The sequence below is a fragment of the Amblyomma americanum genome, chromosome 3 (genome assembly GCF_052857255.1).
Source record: "Amblyomma americanum isolate KBUSLIRL-KWMA chromosome 3, ASM5285725v1, whole genome shotgun sequence".
In the NCBI taxonomy this organism is placed as follows: domain Eukaryota; kingdom Metazoa; phylum Arthropoda; class Arachnida; order Ixodida; family Ixodidae; genus Amblyomma; species Amblyomma americanum.
In genome coordinates, this window is record NC_135499.1 from 175,421,579 (window position 1) to 175,439,166 (window position 17,588).

Below are 17,588 nucleotides of genomic sequence, written 5' to 3' on the forward strand. Positions count from 1 at the left end.
TTGTACAGCATTCATTATGGACAGCAGACGAAATCGAGAATGATTCATGCTCATTTGTATGAAGGGGATCACGTGATTCTGCAAGGCTGACGTCAGTGGGTGGAAGAAATGGGTGACGGCCCCCGGGAAAACTCCGCTCACAGACGCAACTGTCGCTTTAAAAACAAGAAATAGCAAAGTTCGGCATGTGCGATGGTGGCTGGGTGATGCTTCCCAACGCATCTGGTGGGCCAAGGGCAAGGCCGCCGGGCACCAGCAACAAGCGCTTACCTTGAGCAGCTTCAGTTTCGCCCACATCCGGAGGAAGACCTCGCTCGTAAGCGGGATGTGCTTGGCAGTGTTCTTGTTGCCGCCTGCGAGCGCGCGCAGACAACTTAAGCGGTCGAGCCAAAACTGCCTGACGAAGCAAATCGCCAGCAGCCGTGAAGTTTTAAACAAAGCAGTGCTTTTTGTGAGCAAAGGTCGCAAGAACATAGAAGATGAATATCTAGAGACGTCATCTAGCACGCAGCTGCCACCAGGGCTGACCTTTCCCACTTAAGACGCTTTGTTCAATAATTGTGAACAAGCAATCGCTATCAAGGTATCGGCTAGAGCATGCATTTAATATGTAAAAGAAAAAGGATAACCATATCAGTATGTTAACCTTGCTAGACGCCACCTTTCTTTCATGTTCCCTTCGGCATTGGAATGCCGACACACCAGAGGCGTTGAGTTTATCTCAAACGGTGCAGCTGACATTTTCAGTATCATTTATTTATTTCATAATACTGCAGGCCACTGCTTGGCCCAAGCAGGAGTGAACATATAATGATACATAACCAAAAGAATAAAGGTATTCAATATTTGCAGCACACGGAGACCAAAAGAATAAAACCAAAAGAATAAATTTATACAATGTTAGCAGCGCACGGATACCAAAAGAATAAACCAGACAATAAACTTATACAATATCAGCAGCACACGTATACAAAACATACATATAATCAATAATAGCAGGTAAATAGACGATTTAACGCATCAGAAAAATTTTGCGAGGGAAAAACAGATTCCGGTAGCGAATTCCAATCTTGCACTGTTCTAGGGAAAAAACTGTATTTAAAACTGTTAGATTTGGCGAAAAGGGGAGTAAGTGAATGTTCAAGAACGTTCCGAGTCCTTCTCACTAGAGGAAGCTTAATGCACTCCGGTAGCTTCAATTTATTTTTACCTGTTAAACTATTAAACAAGAATACCAATCTATTAATCTTTCGGCGGACTTCTAGCGTAGGAATTTTATTTGACATCATTAACTACGATGGAGAGTCTTCCCTTTTGTATTTTCCGTATATAAACCTAACCGCTTTCCTATTTACTTTTTCAAGGACCATTATGTCCATTTCGTGCATCATTCACGCATTATATGTTTGATCATTCTGTGCATACTGTCCACGCAGTACAGAAGAATCGTTCTGGCCAGACTGAGTGCATGCAATTTAATGCATGCACGATGTACCTTAAAATCGTAGGTAATTGCAAAAGATTTAGTATATGTGTAAACGCATGAAAGCAAACCATGATCACGCAATGGACTTCACTGTCCATGCTAGTTGCATAATCGGTTCCCAAGATGTGCCGACTCTTCTGCGGACCATACCCGATGACTGCTTCGTCAACAGCAGTGATTAAATAATAGTTCATGATCCATGGCGCTGAAATGAGCGATGGCTCCTGAGAAATCGAGTGCCGCAGGTAACGGTCCCCGTCGTATCCGTGCGGGTCTCGCTGCACTGTTCACAATTTCGAAGTTCACGAGCACAAAACTAAACACCACCATAGTTGTCGCAGCACCGGCATCACTAACACACAAAGGAACACGACGCCAAGGTGTCTGTGACCGGCGCCGCAAAGCAGGCGACAGTGCCCGAGATTACGCGACTGACGGAGTTCCTCAAACACGCTAAGCATGCGCGACGGTTGCAACGGCCGCGCCGGTCAGAAATTCAAAACGGAGAGAGAGAGAAAGAGAGAGAGAGAGATTTTCTCCTTTCGGAACTTTCTTGCGGTTAGAACTTGTTCTCTACTGCAGACGCTAGCGCCAATTCCTCCTTCAGTTACGTTCATAACGGCTGGCAGCGCAGTTACAGTTCAGCGCACGTATCTCCAATTAGCTTCCCCTGGCGTTGCTCCGGGGATCTATGCAGTAAGTGTAGACTGGACAAAATTGGACTGTACTGGGCTAGACTGGAATGGACTGGGCTGGGCTTGGCTGGCTGAGAGGACTGGGCTTACGAGGAAAGATAAATAGATAAATTTAATCGAAACGAAGGCAAAGAGGTCGGCCACAAAGACTGATATCTGTCACGCTACTTTGCACAGGGGAAGGAGAGGAGGAAAAGAAAGTGGGTCATGATGGGTGACAATGTGGTGAAAAAAGAGACGAGAGTCTGTGCACACACATTTGATAAAAGTGGGTTCTTTGGTGACGAAATCTTGCTGTTTGCAACGTGGTTCGCATTTCGCGCTATAGTGTCACCACTCGCTTCGCGCTTCTTTCTTTTATTTTTTACATAGACTGCTTTCCGAAGGACTCTTACCTGTGGCGGCGCTCACGGTGAGCCCAATGGCGACGGTGAGCAGAGCGGAGATTAGGCCGCTCCAGTAGCTGGACAGCCGGTAGAGCGGGAACACGCTGCCCTGGCTGCTAACAGGTGGGGTATGGGTGTGGGGGAGAAGGTAAAGGCAAGGCTGTTGTTACTCTCTATAGCTGTACTGCCGCCTGACGAACCTTTCAGTCATGCCTCATGCGTCAAGTACTGCGACACTGCACCTTAAGCAGTTTGCTGACACTGAACAGAAAGATATGTAGGATTTTGCACAGTCCTTGCAATGTGTCATTTCTATCTTTTTCAACCGAAGTTATGCACAGAGGCTGCTTTAGTTCGTTGCTTATGCCTAAACGCATGTTCGTCAACACTTTGCATATATTTTAATTGCGAACAAAACTTAATTTCTTATTGCCTGCAGCTGGTTTGCAGAGTGACGCGACACTTTGTTCCATAAAATGCAGCACTGAAGATATGCGAACTTTAACGCTACCGACTGTGATAGTAGCGTACGACTTCAGCGTGAAAGTTCCAGGTGTTCAGTTTGTAGAATGTTTATAGCGTGGTACGACATTAATACGAGGCCGATCAGTACGCTACCAGGGTCTTACGGCCGTAGCCGTGAGGCTAAAAGGCGAAGCCCCCAAGCAGCACAGATAATCGGCACAATATAGGAAATGGGTGGTTTTACTCTGGTACTTTGTAGGACCGGGTTATGCCAATAAATTTCCTGTCTAGCAATGCAGGCACAAGATGGCCTCGAGAACACCATTTTCCTTTGCCGCCAAGGCGGCAGAGACTGAGTGCTCACTAAGAATATAAAGTATTTGGGAATCAATTACGTGGAGTTTACCAGTGTCACGTGACAAATTCCCTCCAGTAGAGAAAAAAATTCGTTGGCGGAAGCGAATATTCGCCATATCGTTCAAATTACGAATGCATTACATGATGGAACATCGGACGCGGTTGACGGCTCACTAGGCTAGCGATGATAACAGAAAGCTGTAGCTAAACCTCCGTTCGAAAAAACATGACGCCCTGAAAAAATCAATACAAAAGGCGGCACTGAAACTGCATTTGTCCGCTCACCAACCATGCACCTATGGGCTGAAAGATCATTGAGTGCACGCGTGTGTGCCAGCTAGGCTAGGCGCCTAAAGTGGCAGAAGAAACGTGGTGGGCGCGAGACAGCGTTCAACCAAACGCCAGTGATCTCGGAGGTTTGAATACCAGTCACGTTGTATGCCTCGCGGGTCCAGCCGGTGACATGGCTTACGTCGCCTGCACATTACCGGCCATCCAATTTATGCGCTGAATATAGGCAGTACGGAGACAGCCGAATGTACGCTCTGCGCGCACATGGGCAGCTAGCGCTGGGCGTCGGGCAGCTCATGACCGCGTTGAAGAGCTTGAGAAGTGCCCTGATAGGTTGTGCGTCGAAGGAGACGTGCAATAAAGTCTTTGGTATGAAATAATAAACACCACTTTTGCCGGACTTTGTTTTTTCAGATAAAATACGGGAAGTTCTCTTACGACGAAGTGCGGATGCAATGAACGAAACCCGTGCGACCAATAAATACAAATACATATACAAATACCTTTATTTCAACATCAGGGATGTCAGGGGTGGACCCAAAAAACCTATGGCTGGCTTTACAGAGGGGCGCACACCCGTACATAAAAACCGGCAGCAACAGAACACGGACAGAACTGGTTAGCTGTATCTGGGCTCGACCATGCTGCGCATTTTAGAACATGTAATCTCAAAACTGTGGCACGCACTGAGGAAAAGCTTCTCTGAAATCAGCTTTTTATTTTGAATTTTTTGTGCTAATAGCAATTAGGAAACAATGAAACAACACATATTTTCAGAATCAGAACGACATGAGAAAAAATTATGAGTGCATAAAAAACGTGGCAAGTTTTGCACAGTTCTTTCGAGCTTGTGGGTTAAAAGGTTAATGACCGGCTTAAAAGAGGCTATAAAATAAGATCGACTACGTTTACACTTGCTCTGACTAAGTTCCGCGGCTTTGCATCATATTGCTTATAGCAATATTGCTTATAGCATTATGAGCGGAGGGAGCAAATAAACTTTATTGAACTATTAGTTATTGATCTGGCCTCGTGTGAGGCTTATGGATGGTCGGGCTTCTTTTTCACGGTTCCGCTGGCTTCCGCAAGCCTGTTGGCTCTTCTGAACAGAAGGATCTGGTCCTCTATGTCTGAGCTGATCAGCAGTGCACCTCCCATTGATCTCTGCTTGGATTGGTTATGCGAGGTTTTAAGTTGTGTGATGTACACTCCCATGTTGTGTGGTACAGGGTTGGTGTTGACCCGCACCGTGGGCTATGTCCGTGAAAGCTCTGGGGTGTATCTTGTGTAGTTTATATAAGTTTACGAAGGTGCTTGTCTGTAGCTTTTGCAGATCGGCGGCCTCATTAGTCTCTAGTTTTCTGTGAGGTGGTGTGTCGATCATGCGACTCCCTCTGTAGTAGTTTAATATCATAGAGTAGTCGTAATCAATGGACGTTAGGTACGCTACCGCGGATGTGTCGAGGACCCGATAGGAAACACAATATTGCGATATTTCTGATTATTTCTCCACTAAATTTGAGGAGGAGTTATTTTTATATTATACGACCGGAGGGAAACTTGTTAGGAAACAGAAAAAAACAGGAGCTTGTCACAAATAATTACGGGATGATCCATAAATTGATGCTCAAACTAAGTTCTCTCTCCTAGTGCTAACATTTGTACAAACATATCATGATCTGCGTACATGCAGGTTCGACACTGCGCTCACTCTGCGTAAGTTACACAGATGTAACATAAGAAACTTGAAATTCCACACATCACTGCCCTGCTCCTGTGGGAAACGCGGTATACGCGACACCTTGCGAATGACCCTCCCTACCCGTGACGTCCAAGACTATACCAGTGACGTACCTGGCGGCTGCTACGGTCGTCATGTTCGAAGCGAGCGTGGCGGCTATCGAGGTGGCGTTGCCGGGACAGTGGTCCAGCGTCACTGGCATGCTCGGGGGCTTGACGCCGTACGAGAGCTTGCCCGACGTGACCCACAGCTGGAAGGCCGTGGTCAGGGACGTCGCCACCACCACGCCCTGCACGCGCGCGAACACGTCCGTATAGGCAAAGCAGATGTTTTGGAGAGCATTTTCAAAACAGAACTCTGGAGGTCAAATTGCAGTTGGCCTGAATGGATAGATTAATTACCGCATTATAATTGCAAGTAGGCTACTTTCTTTGAAAATTGAGCTTTTATAAGCTGGAAAATACCAGAAAATGAAACACAGGTATCGCCACCACTGGCAGTTTTCGCAAGCCAACTCCAGTTCCGCCAAGAAAGTTTTTTTTTTTCCTTCCGTGCGGATATCTGAGGCTAGGCTACACTGCCATTCACTTACGAACGTTGATCACGGGATCTTTTTCGGTCTTGACGTTACAGTTTTAGAACCGCCATTAGCTTACAGTGTTTCGATACCTCGCATGAGAAGCCCGCAGTCCCTCCATGCCTCCTTAACTCAAAAAAGCATTGAAGCGAGCCATCTAATTTTAGAACCGTCATTTGACGCTCCTTGGGCTAGGAAACGCTTAGAGTAACGAGAAGCCGCTTGTATGCGTCTAGTGCTAAGAATAACGAGTGTTGCAGTTACCCTCGGCGCTGTGGCTCAACAAATTTTGGTTAAGTCGCGCTAAAATACGTGCGCTTTCGAGAATCTTGCAGGCAAAGCAACCTTTCCACTGCCCGTAAATCGTAGATATAACGAAAATTTGTTGGGTCACAGCGCCAAGGGTAACGGCGTTTTCGAAATTCTAAAAACGGACATGGAAATTACTTACGGTGGGCTAAACACCGCTCAATAAATAAGGAGACTAACAGTAATAGTTTAAAAGTTTACTAATCGATATTAGTTAAGCAGCTTACTAGTTCGCACGTCATAGCTGTATTCTTATGCGCTACACCGCTGACGTTGCTGTGCCGAAAAATGCGCTCTCTCAAATCAAAAAACCTATTTTAAAGAATTGCAGAACACCTCCGCTGAAACACGCGTTATGTGTCTAATAATAGAATTATATTTGTCCTCCGGAGCCGGCCTACTGCGCAAGCACAGAGAAATCGGTTGTGCAGCGAAGCAAGCGTTCAGCTGAAGGAGCGTGGTAATGAAGCATGACGGTAGAGTTGTGCCTAGCTCGAGAAGAGGACGCTACAAGGGGGTCCTCGCTAAAAGCCCTTACTGCTTCTTCGCGCCATCATGCGAAGCTATTTCAGCATCGTCTCTTCCCGAATTAACAGAAGAGGAGAGGAAGAAGTCGCGCCTGCTTCTGTATAAGGTACCATTACTGACACGCATCTATCAATTAGAAAAAAAAAAAACACTCGTTACCTTGCACACTCTCCCATTCGGGTGCTATGTAAAGAAATCATCAAATAGCTCCCCATGCATCGGGTCCCAGGTCTAAAACTACAATAGTGGTTCGAAAAGTATCGTAACGTATAGGATCTCGCATGAATAAATTTATTCTTTAGGTGTATGCACGTGTACACAATAGTATGTCACTCGTACACATTATTTTTTTAAGGTAGTCGCCACACTTCTGCAAACCTTTGTTCCAATGCCATATCTAGGTATCAATGCCAGCATAGAATAATTCTACCTCAAGTTTCTCATCTTCAGTTAATTGCACTGGCACTCATCGTGAACACCTTTTTCGTGTACACAGTTCGCCATGAATGATGTTACGCGCACAACCCCCTTCGATATGTTAAGTTCATAAGCAACATCACCAAGACAAATGCAACCATCGTTATGAATAAGGCGTTCAATACGGAAGGCTGTCATCTGCGGTGGACATGCTTGACCAAACAGCTAGTATGTAGTTCAGAAGAATCGACTGCTGGGCGAGTTGGTGCATGACTCGAAGATACAAGGCGCAGGAGTTGACTGGACGAACAAAGAAGGAACACGGACAAGGCGCTTAGGTCAATGTACCAAATCCAAACGTGTTTCTGCAACATGACATTTTGGCATAGTATGCCTGAACAATGTTATGATGAATTTCTTTTCGTGAGGTGCCCTTTAGACTGAAAAACCTGACATTACACGCTTTCATATCTGACCTTGTTTACGCAAGCGCAGCCATCTCTCCTGTGATATCGCGGGTCTTAACGTTCTCAAGCGACACATGGGATATGAGGGGCGCAATACTGAACGGCTCCGGAATAATTTATATCATTTGGGTATCGTTAACTTGCGCTGACATCGCACAGCACAAGGGCTTATTGCGCTTCGCCGTCACCGAAACGCGAATTCCACGGGATCGAACTCGGGACCTCTGGCCCAGTAACCGAGCGCCCTAACCACTGAACCATCGCGGTGGCTGCAACGACATGACGAAGGCATATTGAGAGGGCATGACGCAGTATATGCAGTATCTAACAGCTGCGCAGTAAAGCTGTGGTCGTCTACTGTGGCCCTGGAGAAAAATTAGATGAACAGCAGGAATATGACAATCCGTGAAAGCTCTTGCTATCTTACTCTTTGAACCACCTTCGTATGTGCTAGCGCGTGGACGTCGCATCTCTCTTGGCCGGACGCATTAGACGCAGGCAGCAGTTCGCAGTTCCAACTCCTATGTCGTCCCACGCTCTCTTAGCTCCTCAATGGCGCAGTAATGATGAATGGCGGCGGGAAGATCGAAGTGCACTCTTTGAAGTAAAATGTCCACTCGCCTTGGTATTGGCCCAGGGGAAGGCCAGCGCCAGCAGGTACACGCCCACGAATGGGCCCGAAGCACTGCTGTGCATCACCATGAACACCTGGAACATTGCAGCGGCACCCATTAAACTAAAACATCTTCTAAGAGGACGGAAATATGCGCAGAGAAAAAAAAAGAATTAAAATGTCCGCTTCTGACGAGCATTTACTCCGTGATCAGCAACTTTTCTTTCCTCTGTTTGAAACCACCTCATTGCGGCATAAAAAATCTTGCTCCCACAAGCCTTACATAAATGCAGTCGTAGAAATAGCAGCACGCTAGAAAACCAAACCTCCAGGGAAGCAATTATTGAGTACTTTAGTAAAGGTTGTGCATCGTTAGTGATTGTGTTAATGACAGCTGTGCGTGGATCAATAAACAAACAGGGAGCCACTTATGATGCAGGCGATAAGGGAGAGTAAAAGTAAAGAAAACAAAAATTAACTGGTCACGAAGTGGAAAGAAAAAAGAAGAATAGGAAGCAAATTGAAAAGAGGAATGGATGTATGTAATCTCAATACATTCGGTACCGTCTGATCGCAGTATCGTAGAATAATTTCCGTACATCTCCAACCAGCAGTCGACAGCTTCGTCTGGTTAATTTTGAGGTACAAGCAGAGCACAGCAGCCGCTGTTCGGGCTTACCCTCACGGCAGAGCCAAGGTGCGGGATAGCCAGCGCCAGGAGGGTCATCAGCAACCCGGAGGCGAAAGCTAGAAAGGTCACGAAAGATTGCTCGGTCAGTCTGGTGCGAGGCTGCTGTTTGCAGGGCAGAGAAACCGTTCGCCTTCAGTTTCAATTTGTGCATTTCTTAACACCTGACAAAGGCGAACAAACAGCAGAATGTAGAGCAAGTACTAGCCTGAGGTCCTGAGGTTACTGATAGATAGAGCATCTGGTTTCGTTTTTTATTATTTATTAGATTATTATTTAATATATACTAAAATTTACTCCAACCGACCGACCTTTTTTTTTTTTACATAGCAAAGCAGCAGTACGCTGCGAGTCGTAGTGGTGGGCGCCAGACAGATTTATGCCGCGTGGAGGGCTTTAACGTGAGCCAAAACCACTTAACATGTCTCCGTTTCTTGCATCGCTCACACAGCCGCCATAGCAAGAAACAAATCCGCCATGGTAGCTGAATGCCACAGGTACTGATCTACCGTTGGAAGGAACCTCCTCTAATTGTTTAGAAAGGTAAATTATAACTAAATATTAGCAGTAATTCTTTATATTAGCAACATGTGACATATAAAGAAACAGACATAGAGTTAACTGCGTAAATTTGTTGTAATCGTTCCTGCCTCCCTGCTTTCATTTTCTCTTTTTTCGCTCCCTGGATCTTCGTCGGACGAAACCTTTTAAGTTGTTTATCTGCCGGAGAGTTTCAGAAGGTAACAGAAACGTTCGGCGTAAACTGCTCTTACGTGATGGCTGTACGAACTACCTGGGTGCTACCAAACGACTCGCATGTTGTCTTACACGTAAGTAAACAACGACCTCTTGTAACAAATACCTAAAAGATATGAAGCAGGAAGGAAACTGCAAAAAAGGTGGCTCAAATGACGCTTGCTACTTCATCTGTGTCGTCGCGGCTTTTTTCGTGCTGAATACTCACCGAGTGCTTTAACGACGGCGTTGACCCATCGCTCGTTGATCTTAACGTAAGGCGTCAGGATGTCCACGTAGACGGTGGCCGCAAGAGAGTTCACAGCAGAGGTCACCGTGCTGTAAATACCGTCGGAGGCTGTAAATATCGTGCGCCTTTCTTTATTTGGCTAATTCGACTAGTGACGTGCACTGGAGGAGTTGCTTTGCCTGCATGGTTTTCGAAATGCATGTACTTTGTCACGATGAAGGATTAGTTGGGCCACAGCACCGAGAGTAATCGCCTTTAGAAATTATAAACGCTGATTTGGCATTACTAATGACCGGCTACAAATCTCTAATTGCAACCAGCCGCCTAGCTGTGATAGTTTAAAGGTTAATTAGCAGAAATTATTTAACCGGCGAACTTGTCAACTTTATTTACCCTTTTTCCGGTCACCAGTATTATTCTGCCGCAGAAGCTGTCTTCATAGCGGAAAGAGCCTATTTAAAATTAGTGGTCGGCTTCCCTGAAACACTTGTGTGTGTGTGTGTGTGTGTGTGTGTGTGTGTGTGTGTGTGTGTGTGTGTGTGTGTGTGTGTGTGTGTGTGTGTGTGTGTGTGTGTGTGTGTGTGTGTGTGTGTGTGTGTGTGTGTGTGTGTGTGTGTGTGTGTGTGTGTGTGTGTGTGTGTGTGTGTGTGCGTGCGTGCGTGCGTGTGTGTGTGCGTGCGTGCGTGCGTGCGTGCGTGCGTGCGTGCGTGCGTGCGTGCGTGCGTGCGTGCGTGCGTGCGTGCGTGCGTGCGTGCGTGTGTGCGTGCGTGTGTGTGTGTGTGTGTGTGTGTGTGTGTGTGTGTGTGTGTGTGTGTGTGTGTGTGTGTGTGTGTGTGTGTGTGTGTGTGTGTGTGTGTGTGTGTGTGTGTGTGTGTGTGTGTGTGTGTGTGTGTGTGTGTGTGTGTGTGTGTGTGTGTTCGTTCACTCGTTCACAAGGTGTTTCGCGTAGGACTTTCCACAATTTTGAAATGGAAGCTTATTGAGTTTGAAGAGCGCTGAGAATCTTGTGCCCTGAAAATCTTGTGCCCGTTCTCTTGTATGGGATAGCATTTGCTGCCATTTCAAACCGGTTAAAATAAAGCACCTTCACTCAAACAGCTATATATGCACAAACTACATTAAAGGAGCATTTGAAAAAAAATTTTGTTGCTTCTAGTTGTTTTTGTTGTTTTAGCTATTTTCTGGCATTATATAGCTACTAACTCAGTTGCATTTGCCAATACTGCTCAAGTCACATTTTGCGCGAAATAAATTAGCAAGAAAAAACGGTTGTAGAGAGACCGGAGCATACTTTCTCGATACCTGTACAGATGAAATGTGAATCACGTTCTCTTAATTGTTTCCTCTCATTTCCACTTTGGGTTTGTGAAATGACGTCTTAATCTACATTACCTTAGTGTGGCACTGACGACGCCGGTGAGGAACAAACCCGAGAATCCAGGCATGCCCGAAAGCCTGGTGTGCACGAAGAGAGGAATCAGCTGCACGAAAAAAGAAATAATGAGGAAAATATGCGACGCTTTTAATAATGTTTTACTTTTCAAGTAGTGAGGCACGGCCACTCTCTGGATGTTGAGTATATCAAACCGGTTATCCTTATGATAAACTGTTCCAAACGCTACTTGAACGAATCCCTAAATTTTGGTGACACAAGAAAAACAGACAGGATAAACTTTTGCACGCCGCTATCGTTACACTATAAATAGTGGTGCGTTTTTACAAGAAACCACGACGTTTTATTTATTGTAGGAATATTTTGCCATGTGATGGTGACGGGAGTCCAGCCGTCAGGGGGCAGTGCCAAGGCTTCCAAAATAAGCTTTACTGGGCTGTCTTGTCCCCACCGAAAATTAAACAATTAGACGAAGGCGATAGTAACAAATGTGCTAATCGGTCGTCGAAGTACAGAACCAGCGCCGCTCTCGGCTGCACTCAACTTAAAGCTGAAGAAGAAGTTTCGACATAAGGCGTCTAAAACACGTACGATAATCTACAACAACGTAGAATTCTCGTCGCATCTCTCGTTACCAACAATTTTGTGCGCGGGCGGTTTTCCGCATGAACAAAAGAGCATTACAAAGTTTTGCGGTAGTATGCTGGAGCAGTGACAAATGAATTTGGCACCTGAAGAAAGCGTCTAGTAAAGAAAAAAAATTTACCTAAATTTAAAACAGGTCGCCTCGCCCTCTCAGCACCATAAGTTAGTGTTTTCCAAACGGTCATGCGAAGCATGCTTTCTTGCTCCGTGGAACTGGAGAGCATGGTTCAAAGAGCGATCTGGATTCAGTTCCTGAGTTCTGATTGCACCGCGACAGTATGGTCTCTAGACTTCCCAGACATTGTGTTCTTTCGCAGATTTGGATTGTTGTTCCAAATCGCCGTCCGGAATTCGCCGTTAAGGATGGAGTGTTATTTCGAAGCAGAACTTATTTTCTGAATCATTAAGATGTATTTTGTAACTGCCGTATATGTTCAGCTTCTCTAGCACTGGCAGTTGTTTAGCATCGCATATGATAATTCAGAAGTCATTCCTTCCATGGCTCATGTTTAGCACCCCGCGTGTAGCCGATGGACTATTTCGTCGTGTTCTTCCCAGTGCTCTGGTAAACAAGGAACCTTGAGTGTTAGCCAGGAGCTCAGCGCAACGTTCTCGTTGCGATAAAAACTCTCGTCGCTCTCAAGGTTAGGCTGCACGCAACATAAATAACTCCGATAGTAGAAGATCGGACAGCCGCCGCCGTAGCTCAGTCGGTACCAGCGTGCGCGAAAATCGAAGGTCCTGAGTTCGGATTCCAACGGTGGCATGTGGTAGTTTTAACGCGATTCCCATTCTGCAGAAAATCCGGCGTCGTTGGCGTTGTCAGCCAAAAAGTGCCGGGTTCGGTGGCCCATGGGTGGCCATCATATCCACACAGGGTGTCCGCCATATGGCCAGCCTGAGGCACAAGATTCTACTCGGCGTCGCGCATCCCGACATGGTCGAAAATGGGCCCGTTGCGAGACCTTGTCTCGATGTCCTAAGTCACCTGACCTTGTGGTGTCACGGGAGCCTGCCCACCGGAGTGTGAGCAAACTTCCCACCGTAGCAGGTGGCAGTTAAATTAATGATTGGCCGCGAGAGGTTGCTCTGGAAGAGCAGCCTCTCTCTCACAAGCTCTACCGATGGGAGCACCTGCCATCGCACGGCAGAGCGGCCGGAGCAACCGACCGCTCCGGCTGCCAGGCTTCCAACGGTCGACGCCGCCGACGCCGGACAATTTTTGCCTACATGGCAGTACTAACGCTCTTGCGTTAAAATAGATAAAAACATTCCCCTATGCTTTCCTTGGTTTCAGCATCTGCTGGCTTCCTTCATCTGTTCGTTTCATAGCAGGCTGTCTGGACAGGACGTGAAATCGCGCCTCTTGTTCGCCCGCTTACTGGGCCTCAACTTAAAACCTCATTGGCGTTCTCATCGTTTTACATCCCTAGCTGTCAGAAAGACGTGTGGCGACTTCACGACTTCCGAAGCCGTCCGCTTTTTATGACGTCAGCATGTCACGTGGGTCGTGACGGGGCGCACGTGCGGCTAGAGAACGCAGTCACTCCGCCTCTCGCCACCGTGGCAGAGAAGATGGGTCACCTGAAACAGTTCTAGGAAGAACTCCACCGCGAACGCAAGTGCGAGCGACGACTACGCGAAGGCTACGACTACGTGAAGCTCAGCGGAAGCGTCACCGACGAGGGGATCCTGGAGTTCGCGGTTCGCAGTGCCGAGACGACACACTTCAGTGCTAACCCGTGATATATAGCTCCGTGCTTAGGCACCTCAATCACCAGTGACGTCACAGGGAGGCTCGCCCTTATAAAAATGGTCTATGGACACTCTATAGACTTCTTATTGACTCTATTGCCTCCCTATGGATATTTATTTTTGTCTACTCAGTCTGTAGACTGTCTATAGACAAAAGTCCACTAAAAGTGCATGGCCATAAATCAAAAGGTTGTCTATAGACTGTAAATAGGATTTGTATTGCCTATAGACTGTTCTCTAGGGTACGTCTAGAGAGTCTATAGAGTTTATAGACAGAAGTCTATGGATAGTCTATAGACTGTCTAAAAAGTTTTTGTAAGGGCGGTCAGGCGACCAGCTAGCGCCGAAATTACCAGCACCATTAATGATCGCCTGTTTAGCATTTCGGCTGCGGCACCAACGCATTGGTGAAATTGGCGTTACCTCGGCACGGCCATGTTTACCTGTTCGATCTTGTGGATGGTACCGGAGAGAATGGGATCGCAGTCGCGGTACCAGTAGACCAGCGCCATGGCCACTATGCCTAGGAAGCAGGTGGAGACCACGAGCAGGATGCTACCCGCCAGCACAGTCCTGTGGAGAATTCGCAAAGCGCAGTCTGTTTCGTACCTTCGCTTTCGACCAGCTTAATTTGAGCATACAGAAAGTATAAGGTTTAACAGAACGGATGTACTGCAAGAGCGTAATTAGGCGTCGACAATAGCTGCTTTCCTCATCATAGCTTGTCGACTCAGAGAAAATAATATATCAAGTCCGCTATACTATTCCTCACTTAACCGTTTCGTCACTAAAAGACAATTCTATAAAATTTGAATATTTGCTTTCGTTCGGCGGACTGAAGGAGTAGTACTCGTTTAGGCGGAACAAGCGAAAAATAGATTAACGCAGTATGGCTATGGAAATAACTGGGAACACGTGTATAAAAAGCTTCATTGAGAGCAGAAAAATGGGCTAGTTGGTTGCAGTATAAAATCAGAGGCGTTTTCCAGCTGTTCCACACACGACATCAGCGTCTGTGTCGTCTGTATTCTTCTCTGATTTTTGCAAGCTTCATGTTTTTATGTTACCTTTTGGAAATCCGCTTGCTTCTCTTGTACCAGCCATTTTTTTTGCGCCGAAATCTTGCGCAGAAATCGCGAATTTTGTATGCTTCGCGTGGCAATACATTTAGTATCGGTGCTTGCCCGTTACACGAAGTTGAAATGCAAAGCAGCCGCAATGCCGGCTGCTACAGAGACCACATTTTCTAAGGTCGTCTTTGTAGTGAACAGCAGTTTTCCATTTTTTTTACCGCATTAACCAGTGAAGTGCCGGCGAAAAATGCATTACATTGCGAAGCAGATCGATAAGTTCGGACTGGTCGGCCCCGGTTAGCTCAGTTGGCAGAGCGACTGCTGCGGTGAAGCGATGAACCGGGGTTTGAACCCCGGACCAGGGCGAATTTTTCTTTAACTACGAAGTTTTTGTTGAAGCTGTACAGCTTTCCTTTCTAGCCGTGTGGCTGCGCTTGGGTGGATGATAATGAGTAATTAGCTCCTTTGTTACCAATCTAGTCCACCTTGTGGGATTCCCCTAAACATTTGAACAACACTGTTACCATTTCGAGTTATTGATCAGTTCACTCTCGCACTACTATATGCTGGTTGCCCCGGTTAACTCAGTTAGTAGAACGACTGATCCGGTGTAGCGGTGGTCCCGGGTTAGAACCCCGGACAAGGCCGAATTTTTCTTTAACTACGAAGTTTATGCGGAAACTGTATAGCTTTCTTTTGTAGCCGTATGGCTGCGCTTGGGTAGATGCCAATGAGCAATTAGCTGCCTTATTATCAGTTCGGACTCTGTGCGATATTCGAGAGCGATCAAAACGACATACAATGAGAAAAAATAAGAAGGTCTACAAGTAGAAGCAAAAGTATAGCAATAACTGTAATCAAGGGAAGTACGACTTTCCTACTAGCATGGTCTTATTTTGAGGAACGTAGTTTCTGTGCTACATCGATGTAACTGTACACAGCAGCACCAGCTGCACAGTACGGCTAACCTCTGTGCCTCTGGCAGCGACCTGGCTGCTGCGTATCGCTGTACCACCATCTGGTCCATGCCCATGCGGTAGACGTGGCCAGAGAGCAGGCCAACCAAGCAGGCCCACACGTTCTCGTCGGTGCTGAAGTCCAGGCCAGTCCTGCAGGCATATGAATCTGTTACACGCACTCTTTTGTTCTTACGTCACTCCATCTTCCGCTTGATAGGCTGATGAGATCAGCAGATAGTTCTTAGGGCGGGATTAACTTTAGGGCTCGTATGCCGCACATTAGGGTACCATGCGCAAAAATAGAAGATTAATAAATAAACCGCCACGCTCAGAAACATTTGCTGCATTGATCATGATACGATTAATCATCGCATAGCACTGTATACCGCCGCGAAGGCCTCACCAAAAGCTTTCTAATGAAATGAACTTCGTGTCACATGGGTCCGCGTGAATAATTATGAAGTTGGAGCCCGCATGCTTGTTTTGGTTCGTGGCTTACTCTCCGCTCTCAGCTATACGCGACAGAAATAAAAGATGCATTCCAATGGACGAGAGTGATGACGTCACCGTCGCAGTTCAGCAGAAAAGAGCGTCATAGCTAGAAACAGGTGTTTCGCAACGGCGACAAAGAGAAAAATCACCCCCTTTCACAAACAACAGCCCCGAAAAGGGAACCGATCCCAATAAGCGCAGCCATACTTAATTCGTTGTACTGAATCTTGGAGCGCAGTCACAATGATGATCCTGCGATTTTTTTTTAGTTTCTAGGCACGAGTTATCTGATAATCAAAAAAATTCGCACGGGCTTACCCTTGCTAGTTATAATTAATAAAAATAATAATTGGTTTTTGAGGAAATGAAAGGCGCAGTAACTGTCCAACTTTTCGGTGGGCGCCCCAACCACGCCGTATGGGAAGGGAGGAAGGTGAGAGTGAAAGAAGGAAGAGAGAAAGGTGCCGTAGAAGTGGAGGGCGCCGGAATAATTTCGAGCACCCGGGCATCCTTATCGTGCACTGACACCACACAGCACACGGGCAACTTATACGCTTCGCCTTCGTCGAAACGCGACCGCCGCGACCAGTTTCACAATTCAGCGAGAGATGTTTGTAGCTGCTGGTGCTGTTGTTGGGGGAATTTCTTTGTGCAACACGAGAGGCAACACCTCAGCGCAACTGGACTTCACCCCTTTTAATTTTCCTGCATTCCATTCCCCCTCTATGCTTCCTGGCACACTTATCGAATTCACCCCCCCCCCCCCCCACCCAAAAAAAAAAAACGGCTCGACCCTTGTGTCACGTTACTGCGCGTTCTCGCCCTGGAAATACGTATGACATCAGGTGTCGCGTGATTAAACAAGACGGAGAGAGACTGTTCCTGCGCTATCGTGTCCTAGAAAAGGCTGTTGCTGTAAAACCTGATGGTGCATTCCGCAGTTATCAGGTGGTTATCAGGAACGATGCAGACTTCAAAACGAAACTAACAACTCGTTCACAAAGGGGGCCGTCTAACTGTAACTGCAAAAACGACTCAGTGGATGCGCTCAGGCAGCACAGCAACGGAGGAACTCGCTTGGGAGAGCTTTAACAGGAGTCAAGCAATGAGGTCAGACTTAACACATGCTAAACTTCATCACGTGCAGTCATATGGCGCTGAGCTACTGTCATGCATCTCACACAATCAAATGTTTCATGCTTTCTCCTGATCTCAATGACGAGATTTGCATTTTTCAAGGTTTTATTTTAGTTCTCACTCTTTGAT

At 46.5% G+C, this 17,588-nt stretch overlaps 1 protein-coding gene across 7 annotated transcripts in view; it reads right to left on the bottom strand.

Moving 5' to 3' along the window:
• LOC144125480 (sodium-coupled monocarboxylate transporter 1-like) overlaps positions 1–17,588 on the bottom strand; it is a 52,881-nt gene that overhangs the window by 10,048 nt on the left and 25,245 nt on the right. For 4 of the 7 annotated variants that reach the window (XM_077658873.1, XM_077658872.1, XM_077658876.1 and 1 more), the window contains exons 7-15: positions 15,840–15,980; positions 14,242–14,371; positions 11,398–11,486; positions 9,985–10,094; positions 9,012–9,079; positions 8,341–8,427; positions 5,535–5,710; positions 2,577–2,683; positions 271–353 (exon numbers count right to left, since the gene is read on the bottom strand). In XM_077658873.1, coding sequence (XP_077514999.1) covers positions 271–353; positions 2,577–2,683; positions 5,535–5,710; positions 8,341–8,427; positions 9,012–9,079; positions 9,985–10,094; positions 11,398–11,486; positions 14,242–14,371; positions 15,840–15,980 — 991 coding nt within the window. The remainder of the gene's footprint in view (positions 1–270; positions 354–2,576; positions 2,684–5,534; positions 5,711–8,340; positions 8,428–9,011; positions 9,080–9,984; positions 10,095–11,397; positions 11,487–14,241; positions 14,372–15,839; positions 15,981–17,588) is intronic. The other 3 variants (XM_077658878.1, XM_077658877.1, XM_077658874.1) reach the window with 1 other exon arrangement.